The sequence below is a fragment of the Dromaius novaehollandiae genome, chromosome 1, assembly GCF_036370855.1.
Source record: "Dromaius novaehollandiae isolate bDroNov1 chromosome 1, bDroNov1.hap1, whole genome shotgun sequence".
Taxonomy (NCBI): Eukaryota; Metazoa; Chordata; class Aves; order Casuariiformes; family Dromaiidae; genus Dromaius; species Dromaius novaehollandiae.
The window spans coordinates 45,010,450-45,028,483 of record NC_088098.1 but is presented as its reverse complement, the minus strand read 5'-3'; the positions used below and the strand labels follow the sequence as shown (position 1 = coordinate 45,028,483).

The following is an 18,034-nucleotide window of genomic DNA, read 5'->3' as shown; positions in this document are numbered from 1 at the left end:
CTCAACACCCAGCAAATAGATTTACTGCCACCTTTTATTCATAAATTTGTTAATCCGGAATTTGATTTCACAAAATTTGGACTTCAAGAAAAGCTTCAATTTTTCTAAAATTGAGCGAGTGAGCTCAGATATCAAGGAGTCATTTTTCTAGTTAAATTTCTTATTTTAATTTCTCTTGCTCCTGCTTATTCCATTTCCTACTTTACTCTCCTTATTAGTTTCTTTAGGTATTAGGTATATGCCTTGTGATACATAAATAAGTAGATACTTCATCAAGCTTCGTATTTCCAAATAACAGTTCTATGAAGCACAGTCACCTCCTTCTCATTTTCATTGATTCAGTCTTACAACTAATATCCAGATTATACTAGATGATGCTATTGTTCAACTATACTAAACTGAGATATTCTTCCAATGCCATTCTATGGCATCTGCTGAAGCATGAATAAATTTAGACTAACCTTTGCTGCATTGTACTAAGTTCTTCCAAACTTGTTCACCACTTCAGAAACCTAGTAAGGCACATAAAAACTCCTGATTTTAAGCACGCCCTACCACAAAACTTGCTAATGTAACTTGACTCCAATACGTGTAATTTTAAAATATACAATACCTTAAAAAATGGCATACAATAGCAAACAGCCATCATTATCATACATCAGTTTAGAAAACAACTGCTTTACTTATCATTAGAAAAGCTAGATGCAAGCACACAAAAAACTATTTACTAACATACCCATGATACTCGCAACACAACAGCCATTACTGATATTGACTATTCATTAAAACATTACAAGAAAGAAAGAAAGAAAGAAAGAAAGAAGTTCTTTAACTTTAGAATTGCATATAGGTGTACAGCCAGGTAGTGATGTCACTACTACAAAACATCATATTAAATCCCAGGAAATTTCATTAGTCAGATGAAAACCATCACCAGAAAATAATCGATGGGGACAAATGTTCTCACAGATTCAAACAATCCATATATATTATACAAACTGTTATACAGTTATAATCTGGCATTGAAGAAAACACCAATATCGTTTTACATGTAGCTCACTGCATGTTACAATTGCATATTACCATATGAGACATTTTTACTGTGCTGTTTGGGTAATTAGGGAGAAATACCTTGGAATTTAATTCCTGAAGTCATTAGAAAGATACATATCTTTTGCACAAAAGCAGCTAATTAAACAGAAATAATCTTTTTAGATAACACACATTCTGATACAAATTCTAATGATTTTAAGACAAGTTCTCTGGCAGAGTAACTATCACTGTCAGTGTAACTGTCACTGTCAGCTTCTAATCTCGATCATTATTTGGCTTACAGTATCACTTTTAAATTATGTAGTTTCCCTTTCCACGTGCTTCCCTTGATGCACTCTAAGGTTTCTTATTTATCCTTCAGTAAAAATACAATCTATATACAAAACAAGGAAAAATCTCATACATCCATCAGCTTCAAGCTCACCTTCCAACATTAAAAACTATTTTTAGATTTCTGTATGTCTTCACCATGCTTAAGCAACTCCCTATTACATGTCCTTGCTTTCTCAGCATATGTCAAGATTTCTGTATTAAGTCATTTGATCTTTCTGTATTAAGTAATTTGAAGGCATTTGACTTACAAATGTAAATTTGTTGCCAGTTTTCCTGAATCAACAAACCATAAAAACAATTCTTTAAGGAAGAAAAGCTTTTGATGTGTTAACCCAACCCACTCTACATAATCTTAAAACACAACTCTAATTACTACTAATTTCTAGTTAGAAAACCGCACATGATTTGCATGTAATATGTAAATTGTCTGTTTCCTGAAAAAAGAATCCAACCAGTGTTTTGTGGAACACAATAGTTATAATTAATACAATTCAACAAGTTGAAAAACCCATGTGTAAAAAGGATTAATGTTGGAAATAATGTATTTGGAAATAGAATGATGAAATAAAAATATTATAGACATTTCAAATATAAAATATTCCATAACCATCTGCTTAAGGCTGCCACTTATTTCAGTGAATACAGACCATTTACTAAATGTTATCTGTTTTAACAGAATTCCTGACCTACCTCAATTAGCACAACTAGAAGTTTTTTTAAACTAGTAATAATTGAATACTAGGTAATTCGTCATGTGTGCCTTGGTTTGATAACAGCCTCATTGCCCTTTTTACTGTGTATTGAATTAATGCATACTATTATATGCACTTCACTAATACAAAAATCACAAGTAATCATATCCTCCTTAATCACCACCTTTTTGCAAACACAAGAAACCTGTAACATAAAACTGATGCATGTGATGATGGTTCCTTCTTGCATATAGTATGCAAAAGCCTTTCAGTGTTTCAAGATCTTACATTTCCTGTAACTGCAGTGTTTGTTTCTCAGCTTTTAGTCTAGTCGACAAATGGTGGGCCAGTAGCACTATAATGCATTTTAAAAGGGCTGCAGCTACCTCCTCTCTGAAAGAGTACCGGCCAAAAACAAATCTAGTATTACCTAGACACTTTTTCGTATCAGTTTATATGCAGTCCTAGGACAAGTTAATAGACTGAACAACAATGTGTGGGGCTTAACTATTTTTTGTCTTCCTTGTTGTATTTGTTGAGTGGTAGCACAAACATGAAAAGTCTTCCTGAACTTTCTCTCAATTTATCATACACATGTTCTGATACTCAAAACACGCAGTAAAACTTACTTTTTCCCACTCATGGGTGACTTAATGAAATTTAGATTCCTTTTAGGTTAAACTGATTTAATCTTTAAGCCTATTGAAACCATACAACTATTTTATACCAGATCAAGTAATACAAAAAGAATATACCTAAACCCAAGCTTTCCCATTAAAAACATTTAAGGGTCATCTTCAATAGGTCATCTTTGGAGTAGAATCATTTTTGAAACCTTCCTCAAGGGACTTTCTTCAAATAACAGATTCTACCATTTTAAAATACATTTTCCTGCTGTCTCTCAATTATGTTCCTTTAGGCTAAAAGTGACATCAAATACATCCAGAATCATCCTTGCACTTCAATCTATATGTACAAACACTATCGTTTTCTCTTCCACATTCTTGCTTCTGTTGGTGAATAGACTTCAATGACACTTTGACAGCAAAGCTCCTCCAAACCAGCAATACTCCAAAAGTGACTTACAGTCTTAACATCTATCTTCACAGCGGTTTTAATGTAGCAGGAAAAGACAGGAGCTCTCAAAGGCTGGAAAGATACCAGGGGCATAAGGGTCTACAACCTTTAACTGCAACTACGTATATGCAGACTACATTCTTTTACTGAATGTAAGTGAATGAATAACCAGCTTCACACTGGCAAAGCATATGTCACATCCCCCTCTAGTGCCCAAGACGCATCATCGCCTACTTCTGTTCCCGCGTCCCAACAGCCCAAGGGTCAGAGGCTCCTCCTGCAGTCTAAACATCTGTGCCCCTGATAACACAGCTGCAGCCAATACGAGACAATATAGTAGAGTAAAATTTGGGGGGGGGGGGGGTTGAGTTGTCTTTTAAAAAAGGAAAAGACATTTAAACCTCTACATTAAAGTTGTATTAAAGTTATAAAGTCAAGGCCTCACATTAGATAGGACAGAATTTCAGTTGGACTAGTATATTAAAATTGCCCCCTTCTGCACATGATATTACTTCAGTTGTTATGAAATATCATGGGATCAGTGTAATTTATGCCTGCATTGCAACATATATGCACAAGGGTACTAAGTTTATCTATGTGTCCCTGAATTCTATAAATACATTAATTATATCCTTTCCTAATACAACCATGAAACCTGCATTAACTTTCAGTATAATCTGAAAGTGCTCCTCCATATAAACAATTTCTATTTGGACTGTTGGGTATTAAAATATTACTGTTGTTTAGAGCTTGAGAAAAAAAATCTCATTCATAGCAAATTCTCATGTTAGAAAATGAAATGTATAGAAGATAATGTTTCTTGCACATATATTGCTTTAACTCAGTACCTGTGAAAAAACTTCACAGCTGCTGAAGTAACAGCCCAGTGAAGCATAATGCTTGGAAAATATTTTCTGATGCACCACTTATGCTCTGTCAAGTTGTTGTGCACTGTGATGGCAAAGATATGACACTTGTATATTACAGAATAATTATTCTAAACCTTGAAAAGACGATATCAACTCATAATTGTATTATTACGAGTTACAATTATCTTGAAATAATTCTTAAAAAAAAAATGCATGCCAGTGAGGAAAAATAATCACCATGAAAACTGTAAAGATTACCTGCCAGCTTTATAACTACAATCCTTATATGTAATTATGTAAGTCTGTAGCAAGGGAGTATTTTGCTTCCTATTCCTATCGAGAGTCTTCAAAATGCTCTCAAGTGAGGATGGGCATCAAGGAGCAGATTATCTTTGTAAATCCTGTAATTAGCAAAACAACTTTCCAGCACTTCATAGGAAGAGGGATACCCCCCCAGCCCCGTAGTCATAGTCCTTCCTCTGCTTTGTGCCTATCACCCGGTACTTTACAATTCAGGAATTTTATGGGCAGCTACACATTTCAGTTTATTGGCAACACCCAGAGTAAAGGACAAAGATCTGCATGAAAAGTAACAGCTGTGAAGAAGGCAAAGGGAGAAAGATTGAGCATGGCTGAGAATTGTCAGTTCAGCTTGTAACTAAAATTGTATGTGTTTTGGGGGATACTTTGGGATCCACTGGGTTTTGAGGAACTTCTAGAACACACCTGCACTGTATGATTCACCTCAGAACACAAGTATTTGAAATACGGTATCAGACATGATATTATACATTTACTGCAGCATGGAGGGTAATTTCTCTTTCAAGAGAAATGGAGAACACAAAATAACCTAGATCATTCAAAGTTTGGTACTAATACTGCATCCCAGAGGTATTGCATCTAAAGCTAACTTGGTTATCTCCCTGCTGATGGCCATCAGTCACTACTAATAAACCCAGGAGAAAGAGGATGGTTGGGACAACGGTTGAAAAATAGGTAGAAAACTTCAGTAGTGGTGAGGAGGCCAAGTGAATTTGTTTTATTAGTCACTACTTCTGTAACATGGTAGAATGTGAGGCTTTCAAGTCTTATCATCGACTTTTTTTTAATGGTACACTTTTACTTTGTGATAACTAAAGCATATGAGCTAACACAAAGGGAGAGATGAGCGAGCTCACTGAGGCAAAAAAAGCAAAAATAAAACATCCCAAGAACAAAAAGTGACAGAACTAAGTAAAACTTTAGCTTTACTTAGGTGCAAGTTAAAGTCAATGCATTTTGTCTGCCATGTATTTAACCTACTTTTATTTTCTGAAACTGTAAAGGTAAATCGCCAGTCTGCATAACACCAATGTAAAGAGTGGCCAGAAGATTTTAGTGTAAACCTCTGTATTCTTTTTGTGATAAGCCTGCTTTTTTAAGCATTTTAATTATATTAAAGCTGTATTTCATGGTTAGGCATAATCGATTTGGAATTGTTCTGCAACTTAAGAAATTTGCACACTGGCCTAATTACTGACTTGATTTTGTAGATATGAGTTTAATGTGAGATGAAGCTCTATAAAATGCAGGCTGGATAAAGAGCGGTAATTGCAGCGTAAATTACTTCTTCACAGCCACTTGAATATTGAACCTTCGTTTTGCTAACATAGCCCTCCCTTTTGCTAATTGTTCCCGCCCCTCTTTTTGCTAACACAGCTATCTAAGCAGTACTTTTTTCAGTGAGATTAGTTCCCTTATCTAGCTTACCATGAAGCTGCATAAACATTCACAGCACTAGTAACACTTTTTTTGTTGTTTCTAAGGAAAAAAAAAAAACTAGTTGCACTTTTTTTTAAAAGGACTGCTTAAAGACCACTCTGTGATACAAACATGAGTGCTGGCTTGGAAATCTAGAGAGCACTAGGAGGCCAAGAACCAATGGGGAAAAGGCTATTTAAGGAAACAATAGCACCTAAGCTAGCTTAATGCAAAATTACTACGTGAAGTGTTAAAGCAGTAATTTAGAAGTAACAACGTTCAGGTAACATTATTCAGATCTTCCACGGTTTGGAATATTTTGCCTCCTCCCCAGATAACCTGAAAGAAAAGGCCCTCAAGAAGAGGCAAACAAAAGCACTGGTAGATTTAAAAATGAACCTTATTCTATTAGAGGTAAAATTATGCATGAAAAAACTGACTCATGATAGCTTACTCTGGTGTCTGAACACATTATACTTACCACAGTTACTGTATTCCTTTAGGTAAGATGAACTGTAGGCTTCTGTCCAAAAATAGCTTCATACATACTGCTCTGCTCCTGGGATTTTAAATTCCTTGAATTTTAAGTTCCTGAATATTACACTTAGTATTCAGGATCAGGCAGCCTTCCTAGATTCCTGAAACAAGAAGTATAACCGCCTGAGCGTGCTGGACGCACACAGCTGGGGCCCAGGGAGAGGAGACCTCTGGTCGCCTCAGGGAACGCCCCGGCACCGGCAGTCAGACGGGAGTGCTCAAAGCAGAGAGAGGGAACAAACGCAGCTCCGCCTGTAATCGTGGCAGCGGCGTTTTCAAGCAGCACTAACGATTTTAAGCAACTCAGAAGCCCCTTTAAGCCTTCCTGAGAGTCCTCAATCAAAAAAACTTGAAATTCAGAGCACCATACTTGTCATTTGAGAAGGAACACAAAACTTGGGGGCTTCCTCACAAGGAAAAACTTTTTTTTTTTTTTTTTTTAAATACATCGCAGGTCAACTTTCTTAAGTCACGCCGTGCAGCCCCGCTTTCTCCCACGCCTTCCAAACCAAACTATCACGGACCACCGTGCGCCCGCCACCTCGCGACCAGAGAGCGGGGACCCAAGTGGAGCAACGGACGCGGAGAAAAACCCAGCGCCCCAGGGCAGCCCCCCGGAGGTACAACAGTTGACGCCCGGGCAAAGGCTGATCAAGCGGCGCATGTGCTGAGCTCCGCAGTAGGGGCGGGGGTAACGGTCGCGCAGGACCCGCCCCCGGGCTTCGGCGCCAGCGGAGCCCCGCCCCCAGGTGGGCAGGCCCGAAGGGCGGGGCGCCCTGCGGAGGGAAGCGTTGTCCGCTCGCGCGGTAGCCAGGCAACGGCTAGGAGTGCTGCTGCTCTGCGCCTTTAAGAGCGAGTCGAACACCTACACGATGGATGGGGGTAGCCGCAGCGCGCCGGGCGAGGGCGAAGGCGCGTGCCCCGCCCCGCCCCCCCTAGAGCAGCCGGCGAATGGGCGGATCGAAAGACGCAATGTTGGCGCCGCACGCGAGCTCGGGGCTCGACCGGCCGGGTCTGGAGCGCGGGGGGTTTGACGGCGCAGCGGTGCCGCCGGGGGAGCCGCCGGCGCCTCGCGCCCATGGCGTCCGCGCTGGTAAGGACGCGGGCCCGGCCCGGGGCAGGGAGCCGCGGCCCCGCCGGCTGGGCTCGCCCCGCCCCGCCCTGCCCGGGGGCGACGGAGGGTCTCTCCGGGGCTGGCGGGGCTGCCCGTCCGCGGCGCGGAGCGGAGCCTCACAGCGTGTCTCCCCCCCAGGAGGACCCCGCCTTGATCCGGTCCTTCCGAGGCCACAGAGCGGCGGTGACCGGCGTCGCCTTCAACGCGGGCGCCACGGAGCTGGGTGAGTGCGCAGGGCCGCGGGAGGCGGGGCGGGCCGGTCCGCGCCGGGCGGGCCGAGGAGTCTCTGCCCCTTCCTTAAGCGACAACTTTTTGAGCAAACCACGAGGCGGGGGGAGGGGTTTGTCCCGCGGCGAGAGAGGAGGAGGAGGAGGAGGAAGTCAGCGAGGGGAGCGCCGAGGCGGCGGGGGCGCTGCCTGCCTCTCTCGCCGCCCCGCTCCCCCGCCGGGAAACCTCCGTCTCCGCCGAGGGGGGACCCGCCGCCACCTCCGGCCCGGGCCCCAAGCTGGGGCGTCCTGCCTCCCTCCCCCCCTGGGGAGGAGCTCACGGAACTGCTCTGCGGCGCGGGCGGCTCTCGGTCGGCCGCGATGAGGATCCGCCTGGCGCGAAGATGGACGTGGGTCGGCAGAGGCTGCGTGTTTCTTGGGCTCTTGACGGTCGCTTACTTCGTGGTCGAGCTGTCCGTTTCTTCCTTGGGCCCCCCCCTCTCTGGGGGCAGCATCACCAGCGGGAAGGGGCAGAGGCACTTCTCCGACGGAGCAGGCGAGGCTGTGGATTTGGCTCGTCCCGTCTATGACAGATCGCCGCCTGACTCCTACGCCCCGGGAGAGTGGGGCAAGGCCACTCGCCTGCAGCTGAGTCCTGAGGAGAAGAAACAGGAGGAAGAGCTGATCGAGAAGTACGCGCTTAATATTTACGTGAGTGATAAAATCTCTCTCCATCGGCACATTGAAGATAATCGAATGAGTGGATGTAAAACTAAATCTTACAACTACCGAAGACTGCCCACAACATCCGTCATAATCGCTTTTTACAACGAAGCGTGGTCAACATTGCTGCGGACAGTACACAGCGTTCTTGAAACATCTCCTTCAGTTCTTCTGAAAGAAATTATATTAGTTGACGACTTGAGTGATAAAGTGTATTTGAAGGCTGACCTTGAAAAATACATAAGCAATCTGAAAAGGGTTCGTTTGATAAGAACCAACAAACGAGAAGGGTTGGTCCGCGCACGCTTAGTTGGAGCTACCTTTGCTACTGGTGATGTCCTTACATTTCTAGACTGTCACTGTGAATGTGTCTCTGGTTGGTTAGAACCACTGCTTGAGAGGATTGCTGAGAATGAGACTGTTATTATTTGTCCTGTTATTGACACTATTGACTGGAACACTTTTGAATACTACATGCAAACAACAGAGCCCATGATCGGGGGTTTTGACTGGCGGTTGACGTTTCAGTGGCACTCCGTGCCAAAGCATGAACGTCTAAGGCGCAAATCTGAGACTGACCCAATCAGGTCCCCAACTATGGCTGGTGGCTTGTTTGCTGTCAGCAAGAAGTATTTTGAGTACCTGGGTACATATGATATGGGAATGGATGTCTGGGGAGGGGAGAACTTAGAACTATCATTTAGGGTTTGGCAGTGTGGAGGCGTACTGGAGATTCATCCGTGCTCCCATGTAGGCCATGTGTTTCCTAAGCGTGCACCATATGCTAGACCGAACTTCCTTCAGAACACAGCGCGTGCTGCTGAGGTGTGGATGGATGAGTATAAAGAACTCTTTTACAACAGAAATCCTTCAGCAAGAAAAGAAAACCATGGAGATGTATCTGAAAGAAAGCTACTAAGAGAGCGTTTGAAATGTAACAGTTTTAACTGGTATTTAAAAAACATCTTTTCAGAGTTGCATGTACCAGAAGATCGTCCTGGCTGGCATGGTGCTATCCGCAGCACAGGCATATCATCAGAATGCCTAGACTATGCTTTACCAGAACATAGTCCTACTGAGGCTCACGTTTCTCTCTTTGGATGCCACGGTCAAGGAGGCAATCAATTTTTTGAATACACATCAAATAAGGAGATTAGATTTAACTCTGTAACTGAACTATGTGCTGAAGTCCCTGAACAAAATGATTTTGTTGGTATGAGGAACTGCCCAAAAGATGGATCTCCTATCCCGGAAGATATTATATGGCATTTCAAAGACGACGGGACTATTTATCATCCTCAGTCAGGAAAGTGCCTTAGTGCTTATCGTACAACTGAGGGGCGTCCTGATGTGCAGATGAGAACTTGTAATGCTGCAGATAAAAATCAGATTTGGAAGTTTGAGAAATAATGGTTACTGGTAGTAACAATCAGATGGACTGTAATCACCAAGGCTTTTACATACATGGGCAAGGGGCAACATTTGATTGTGAATGTCTTCAGAAGTGTCTTTCCTGTAGTGGTGTAGAAACTGTCTACTGAAGTGAACAGTATGAAAAGCAAAAGTAAATAATGGGGGTTAGTTTCTAAAATATTAAAGCCCTAAATCTGGGCTTATATTTTTGTAGAGTGTTGATCCATTGTTTTCTTATTTTGGTCTGCCTTAATTATGGGAAAACAAAGCCTGTTTAGTGGACTGAAGAGGGTTTTTTTTGTTTTTGGGTTTTTTTAATACTAAACCTGCAAGGTCATCTGTTATGTGGAAGTAAAGAGTTTATACCTAAGGAAGTAAAAGTTAAGGTTCTTGCAGCAATATTAACCAACCTGTTTTGCAGCTGAGTGATAATATGTATCTAACATGCTAAATAATGCTATGGTAGCGTGTGGTTGAGTTGGCTTTGATATGGAAAGCAGAATCTGCTTTCTGGATTCTGTCCTTGGAATACTGTGTAATTTTACTGGTGAATTTTCATACCCTTAAGGATTTTTAAGGTGACAACAAACAGTTGTTTTGAGAAGAAGGAAGGTTTTTTTAGTGGATGGGAATCAGGGAATGGTACACTTTTTCTTTTGGCACAAATACCTTGCAGTCCTGCCCCCGCGCTAGAATGCTGATCTGGCAAGGGTGACTCGGGAATCTTCATATGTTTGGAAATGAGAGGGTAGTAGCAGTGGAAACGAGGATGTACTACAGGTACTGTGCATGAGAAGAAGTAAGGATGGTTAGAAATAGGAGTTCTGTTAATGGAAAAGCAAAGAGAGCATAGACTTGCATTAGCTACTACTGTTTCTTAGCTATATATTTGTTACTTACATAGTCTTTGTGTAAGCTTCTTCACGTTAAGCTTGGCTTCCTAGGGATGCAGAGCTTATAGAACTGTACCATGTATCAATTTTGCCGGTTCAGAACAAATTTCGATTACATTTTACAAGCACTTGTACAAGTTTTGAAATGGCAGCAGGTCGAGGAGAGAGACACAAAGGAAAAGTTAGGCTGATTTGTTTTGCCACATGTACTGTATTTTGGCAACAGCTGGCAGGCCCTACATCATACGTGGAGCTTTGAAATAATTGCAGTATATGCTGCTGGTTTCTAGTCATAGTAGTGTCACAGGAGACTTGGAGGAAGTTGGGGTTGCTGAGGTGAGGGAAACTGAAGAGGCAAAAGACAAATCTTAGGAAACCAGGGTTTATTAGGTGGCTCACAGGACATCTTAATTTGGACACATGTAGCATTATGTGACCCATTATGCAACGTATTGAAGAATATTAGTTCTTGAATGGTGTCACTAACTCATTTTCTTGCATCTGAGTGTGATTACAGACAGAAGGTGCGATCAGTATTTTGTATACTTCAAAAAAAAAAGATCATGTGCTAGTGTCCATGTTTTTGCCCATACATGATTGAGTTAAACAGTTACCTTAATGTTGCAGGTATTCCAGCTTTTTTTGATTTCAGCAGCCACAATAAAGTAAATGTTGACACTGGGCTGGTAGGCAGGAACTTGAGCTGGTGAGCAAATAGGATCTGGAAGAACATAGCAGGTGTTAAGCGTTGGTAGGTAGAAGGGTTACAAGGAAGCAAGTGAGTTCTGAAGTAAGTAAAGATTTGCCACACAAAGACAAAGCAAGAGTAAGTTAAGATATACATTTGAATCTGTGTAATTGGAAAGAGTTCAAAGATTTGGGTGACTGCTGACAAGCAAGTTAAAACAGGCCAAGATAGGAGGGGAACACAAGAAAATTTGGATCTGGGGATGTAGTGCTGAAGTAAAAATGCTTGCCACTGTGTGGCATGGGTTGTTTTGAGCCTTGGTAACTTATTTTAAAGAGGTTACTTGCAATTTGATTTTTTTTTTCTAAGCTGATCTGGGGGGAAAAATTGAACTTCTTTACTATATAAGGGAGGCATTCCCAGAAAATGCACTTTCCCAAGGAATTCTTCTGTGGACCCACAAGTTACGAATCATTTATCAAACTTTAAAAGACAGACACCAGTTATGTACCGGGGCAGCAAATTAAGCAAAGTATGTGCTTTTGTGAAAAGCTTGCTGTTAACTGTTATGTTACATAGAAACAGCAGGAAAAAGATGCCGGTACTCTTACCTAGCAGAGTCACCTGCAGTGCATGCTTCCTCAGATGAAACTAATTGAACAGTGTGAATATTGACTATGCAACTTTTTATACAATTTTAACTTTTTTAAAAGACTTGGTGAAAACTGTGTTTTGTATAGAGAGTTACTTACATGCTAAATATGGCATTCAAAATGCTATTTGAGCAAAAAAATCTAGGCAAACCTGTCTCTTAAAGTCTGAAGACCTCTTCTCTCTGCATGTATCTAAACCTTTCCTCCTTCTCCCTACCACATCCCATTATATTTCTGGTTGTTTAAAAATAGACAAAGCAGAAGTAAATGTCCCTAAAAAAGTATTGTTTCTTCCCAATGGGAACAATTTAAAAAAAAAAAAAAAAAAAGTTGTGGTGGATGGCTGTGGAAACGAGGGGGAGAGAGCGCAAGAGAGAACACGCGTGAGAGAGAGTGGGGAAAGAAAAAAGCTATCATTCCAAGTTCAGCCAGCATTGAACTTAATTGTAGCAATGCTACAGAAATACTTTAATCCCGTTGTTTTTCAGTGTGTACAGATTTCTGGAAAATCTGAAACTCTGGAAGATTTTATATTGTGTTATACTTCAAGAGTTTGGGAAACATTTGTAAATATTTTAAACTACTGATTTTTAAGTCACTTAAAAGAAATTGAATGTGAATTCAACACTGAATAAATGTGGGAGGGTTTAGGGGTTTCTTTTGGAGAATAAAATTCAAAATGATAATTGAATATTGACTAGTGTGCTTTTTTTTTTTTTATTTTTCTTCCATTTGTATAAGTACAAACAGCATACGATGAAACCGCTATGAAATTCACAAAACTTATTAAAGATTTGTCATAATTTATCCACTATATTTTAAATCTCAGATAAGGTCCCTTTATGGGGGTTTAATTAATAATTTTTTTTTCCTCCAGGTAGGAAGTCTTCAGAATCATTATTAAATATGTTTGCATTTTGACAGTAAGATTTGTAAGGTTCCTTCAAAGTTTGATTTTTATTTGTTTTTATATTCACACCCACACCCTGCCAGGGCACATCCTGGTATTCTATATGACCTGTAGTTCATACACTGTGTGAGTCAGTTATATTGGGAATGCTTCAATACTTGGAAAAAAGGGGCAACCGAGTGGTACATTTAGCTCTTAAAGCCTGTTTGACTGTACTTTTTGGTCTTTTGCAGAACTTAGTCATATTCATGATGATGGTGTTTTGGGAAATGGGAATGTAATGGTAATGCCATATTACAGTGCTTTATGTTTTATATATATATGATATATATATATATATATGTATGATTTATATGATCAGTATGGACAACTTAAAAGTATAAATTGAATTTGTATCACTACAAATGCCATAATTTTTCCTTGGCATATGAATCCCAGATACCCGTTTAAAGAACGGCTCAGAACAGTGTGCAAACTTGGCCTTTGGATAAAATGGTCTTCATTTTTTGTTGGTCAATTCTGTTATGACTTGTAAACAGAAAAGCAAATTCTCTAGAGAAACTTTATCAACACTTAATTCTTTCTTTTTCCATTTTGAGATAACTATGTTTGGGTGTTTACAGAAAAAAATGAGGTTATGAACTGGACTAGGTTGCATATTGGCATCAACCCGGTGTGAATTTTCAGTTTTCTTCTGGTTGTATTTTGCAGTTGGTCACATACCATTATTGTTGCATCATGGACAAAATGTTTTAGCTCTCATCTCTAAACACAGTTCTAATTACATTGTGTTTTCTGTGAGGGGTGTGTGCAGCAGACCTGTTTGTGGTATAGGCTTTCTTTAAAAATCATTCTGGACCTTCTGTGTTTCTGATGTGTTTCAGTTCTACTCTCGTAATGTAGCTCTGGAGATCTGTTTGTGGACCATTTACTGGAGGTCTGGTAACTGTTAATCAGACTGCAGAGTATTGGCATGTTTATCCCATGCTGACAGATCATAACAACTAGGTCTGGTCTGCATTGGTGTAGAGTACTGTATGTAGTTTGTCTTGAAAGATTCTTGCTCCCATTTTTTTGAGTACTTATATACATGTACAATCTGAACTTGGGATTAAAAAAAATGCATAAAAGGATTAAGAAATAATTCTTAAAATATTGTGCTTGAGTAAATTGAAGAAACATTCTTAGAACAAAATCCCTTAAAATGGAATAAAAAGAGAAATAGAAATTTATTTGATAATAGTAACTTAGTGCATTTTTCATGTATAAAACTTTTAAAAATTAATATTGATAATGGAAATTATTGTTGGTAGCAGTATTACCCTTTGGGCTCTTGTGTTTAGAGAGAAAGAGTGTGTGTGGTGAAATAAGATAAAATAATGGAAAAAGCCTGAAATTACAGAAATTTACACCCAAATTTTTAGACCTTGTCCATATACATGGAATTTAATTTCAGTCTGCTCAAATAGAAGTAGGATACTTGGCTGAGACTTCTTAAATTTAAGGGGACCCAGTTTCCTTTTGCAGGATAGGGGCTAAAATTGAAGACGAAGTCAGAGTTTTGGCTTAGAGTTTTGTTTCCCGAGTTTATACCTCTCCTATGCTTTTCAAGTGTAGATTTGCATTAGCCTGTGTGCCTGAGGAAAGGACTTGCACTGCTGTTCGATCAGTCTCTCTCCCTTTCCTGGGCTGGCTCCGAACCTCTCTGCTCTTTGACCCTGGGAGCTACTGTCAACCAGACTTGCAGGGCCGTATCGCAGCCTTTAAGTGTCCTGGTAATGGGTGGGCAGCCTGAAGAGCAACGTAAGTAAGGATTGAGAGAGGATCCAGTAAGAGTTTAGGCAACAGAAAAGGAAAACTCTGGATCACGGCTTGCATCTCACTAGCCTTGGGGTAATCCATTTATGAGAGAGTGAGCCACAGGAAACCCAGACTTCGCATGTTCTACGCTGTCGTCTTTTAAAATATTTCCTTCAGTTTTAGCAAGCAAAGCGGGCTTTTCAGAAGCAAAGAGGGCAGGTGTTACATGGCCTGGCAGCAGCTGGCAAGGTACCCCTTTGCGTTCCATGGGTAATTTGGTGGTTCCTGCGTTCCTTGTTTTAGAAACTACCAATCTTGTCATCTGTTCCGTTTTTCCAAGAAGATGCCTTCAAATTCTACTTTGGCTTTTATTTTACTTTTTATTTCTATCTCTTTTATGCAACTCTAGATCACATTTTTCTGAATCAGAGGGGGAAAAAAATCATTCAAGTACAATTAGAGCCTGCTATAAAATAAGCAGCTTTGAAAAGTTGGAGGGGAAGAAATATCCTACATTTATGTGTCAAATTCAGGCCTCCTGATGCAAGTATAAGGATAGTCTTGTCCCCCATCTCTTACCAGAAAACAATAGTTTTTGAAGTAAAATAACTCTGAGCAAAATCCCTGTGGAGAGTTTAACGTCTGGTATTTTGTTCAAGTCTTGCCATGATGTATGTGCCAATAAGTAGACTCCCTTCCTTCTTCTACTGCTGTTTGTGCTGTGTTGGTGCCTGCAACAGATTGGGAAAAGATTTATCATCCTTTCTTTCATGTCCTCTCCAGTTTCTAGGAGGTCACTGTTCTTTTTTTCCCCTCCCTTTCTGTACTAAGAGTAGGAATTTTGTAATTGGGGCAGGGGGGAGGGGTAAGGGGCATGAATCATTCTTTTTTTCATCCCTTTCTGGTTGTGTCCTGCCTGCTAGCACTTAGGAGAGATGAAGATGATGGGGCTTAGGAACATCTGGCTTGTTGGTTTAATTCAGCTGCTCATTGCTTTTGCTGCCTGAAGTTTTTTGAAAATGATCAAGCTCTGGTAAAAAGCTATGTCTGCTTTCTTAGATGTAGGTGATACAGTGATACAGTCAACTTGTAATGTGATTGCAAAAAAAAAAAAAAGCTCTTTCTATTAACAGGTCAAAAACTTCACATTGTAGTTTTGGGCTAGCCAGATGTTAGCAATAAAAATGTGGTATTTAAGTAGAGTTTCAGAATTATCATATTTGGATACTCATTTCAGTTTAGGTGTCTAAAGTATTAGAAATGATATCTTCAATTAGTTTTTTGAATTGGCCTCTCTCTCCCCCGAGTTAAATAGTTAGAATATTTTTAAAGCTCCATCTTGGATATCAGAGTGAAATATTGAACATATAATTGTAAACTGACTTCTGTTCCGTTCTGAATACTAAATAATGAGAAGTCTGGATTGGTACATAATGATGTGCATGATGTTGGGGGTTTTCTTATTCTGTTTTTATCCTTAAAGTGCTTTGTAAGCCACTTTGCTCAATACATGGGACCAGCAGTATGATTTCTACTTAGCTAATGATTTGCTTTGATAGACAATATCTTTTAATTATTTCTTGCCAGCTACCTCTTCTTTGGATAGGTTTCTTATGATATGGAAGCTGAAGGCACAATCCAGAGCGTTCAGATTTGTAGGTCACACGGAAGCTGTGACCAGTGTGCAGTTCTCCCCAGATGGACAGCTAGTCGCTTCGGCTTCTCAGGATCGTACTCTCAGACTATGGATTCCTTGTATGTGAGTATGACTGGGCAACACTGGCTCACTGGCTATGTTTTTTGTTTTTTGTTTTTAATGTGCACTGTGAATATTGGAGGAACTCTGTTAAATGTTTCTGTTTCCTTCCCACATCCCTCACTGGGCTTTGTCAGAAATAAGAGTTCTTTACTCCAGAGTACTCTGCAGTTCTCAAGGAAAAGTATAGCAATTCAGAGGTCATAATTCCATCAATGTGCAGGAGTACTCTTGGTACTGTTTCTCTGGCTTAAAGGATATATTTCTTTTCATAAGGATTGCATGACTAAGTCTCATTTTGGGGAGACAAATGATGAAGGAGGCAAAAATAACATTTGAAAAAAAAATTAGAATTAATTTTCTCTTTAGACTGTTCTCAAGTGGTAGTGATTATGAGCTATTAGAATGATCTTAGAAAGACTAGCACTACTTTAACTCTTGCACATTTCTCAGATTGCTGTATCTAAAGCTTTAATTAAATTTTCTTTCAAATAGTATATGGAGGCAAATGCTGCTACTTAATTGCACTATATTCTAAAATTGGTCATCTAAATAGATATGATTACTTTGAAAGTCTACATTCTAGTATTTGCTCTGTAAATAGGCAAAACTATTGGCAACACTACAGTTTAGCCAGTGTACCTTGTTTTTGTTTTGGATGAGATGTAGTCTTCCAAATATGTTAACTTTATGGATTTTTAAATGGTGTTTTGTTTTAATATTATTGAGTCTTTTTTTTTTCCTTCCCCCTTCCCCAGTCATGGAGAATCATCAGTACTAAAAGGTCACACAGCACCTGTTCGTAGCGTGAGCTTCTCGCACGATGGCCATCTTCTAGTTTCAGCATCCAACGATAAATCAATAAAAATATGGAGTGTTCGCCGTCAGCGCTTTTTCTTTTCTATATCCCAGCACACTCACTGGGTGCGCTGTGCCAAGTAAGTGTTGCTTTTATTCTCTTTGCAAGCAAGCAGTTTTGGTGAATTCCTTGCATGGAGCTCTTAACAAAGGTTGTTTATTGCCCAGAGGCAGAACTAAGAGAGGGGAAAAATCTGTGAATGGTAAATTTGATATATCAATAATAAGTTTTTAATCAATCGTGTGTGTGTGTATGTGTGTGTATATATATATATATGTATATATATAGAGAGAGAGAGAAGTTGGAAAGCCTATTATGATTAGTCTACATGTATTTATTTAAACATCTGTGATTGAATGTTAAAATAATCATAGATCAGAAGAAAAATTATTTTAAAGGAGGAGTGGGGGTCTTCTGTAATGATTTTCAGTCAATATCCTGACCCACTCATACATACTCTTGTGCTGTGTTGACAACTTATTTCTCAGCATTCACTCTTATCTGAATTTCTTTATTATCCATGGTAGGAGTTTTCCCAACTATTCTTGGAGAACAGCAAGGGCATAAAAAAAGTGGTCATGAGCTAAAATGAATTACATTTACAAAATTGGAAAGGATGAAAGCAAATATCTTTGTATGGAAAGTTAAGTGCCCTATTTAAAGGCAGAGCAGGCCTTCAAAGAAGAGCAAAGAGATCTTTACTGTTTTGTTTCCATAT

At 39.9% G+C, this 18,034-nt stretch overlaps 2 protein-coding genes and 1 long non-coding RNA gene across 18 annotated transcripts in view; 2 read left to right on the top strand and 1 right to left on the bottom strand.

Annotated features, from left to right (window-relative positions):
• LOC112985502 (uncharacterized) overlaps positions 1-7,159 on the bottom strand; it is a 36,077-nt gene extending 28,918 nt beyond the window's left edge. The window contains exon 1 of one of the 2 annotated variants that reach the window (XR_010388684.1): positions 6,246-7,159. This is a non-coding gene — a long non-coding RNA (uncharacterized LOC112985502). The remainder of the gene's footprint in view (positions 1-6,245) is intronic. The other variant, XR_010388685.1, reaches the window with a different exon arrangement.
• A 107-nt stretch (positions 7,160-7,266) lies between these two features.
• Positions 7,267-18,034, top strand: part of POC1B (POC1 centriolar protein B) — a 64,191-nt gene continuing 53,423 nt past the window's right edge. For 8 of the 15 annotated variants that reach the window (XM_026104158.2, XM_026104150.2, XM_064510113.1 and 5 more), the window contains exons 1-4: positions 7,267-7,394; positions 7,554-7,638; positions 16,289-16,460; positions 17,216-17,395. In XM_026104158.2, coding sequence (XP_025959943.2) covers positions 7,380-7,394; positions 7,554-7,638; positions 16,289-16,460; positions 17,216-17,395 — 452 coding nt within the window. In that variant the 5' untranslated portion in view covers positions 7,267-7,379. The remainder of the gene's footprint in view (positions 7,395-7,553; positions 7,639-16,288; positions 16,461-17,215; positions 17,396-18,034) is intronic. The other 7 variants (XM_064510130.1, XM_026104161.2, XM_026104153.2 and 4 more) reach the window with 5 other exon arrangements.
• On the top strand, positions 7,662-12,682 carry GALNT4 (polypeptide N-acetylgalactosaminyltransferase 4). The gene has a single exon (XM_064510063.1). It carries the CDS (start codon positions 8,003-8,005, stop codon positions 9,752-9,754), a length of 1,752 nt encoding a protein of 583 aa, XP_064366133.1. The 5' UTR covers positions 7,662-8,002; the 3' UTR covers positions 9,755-12,682.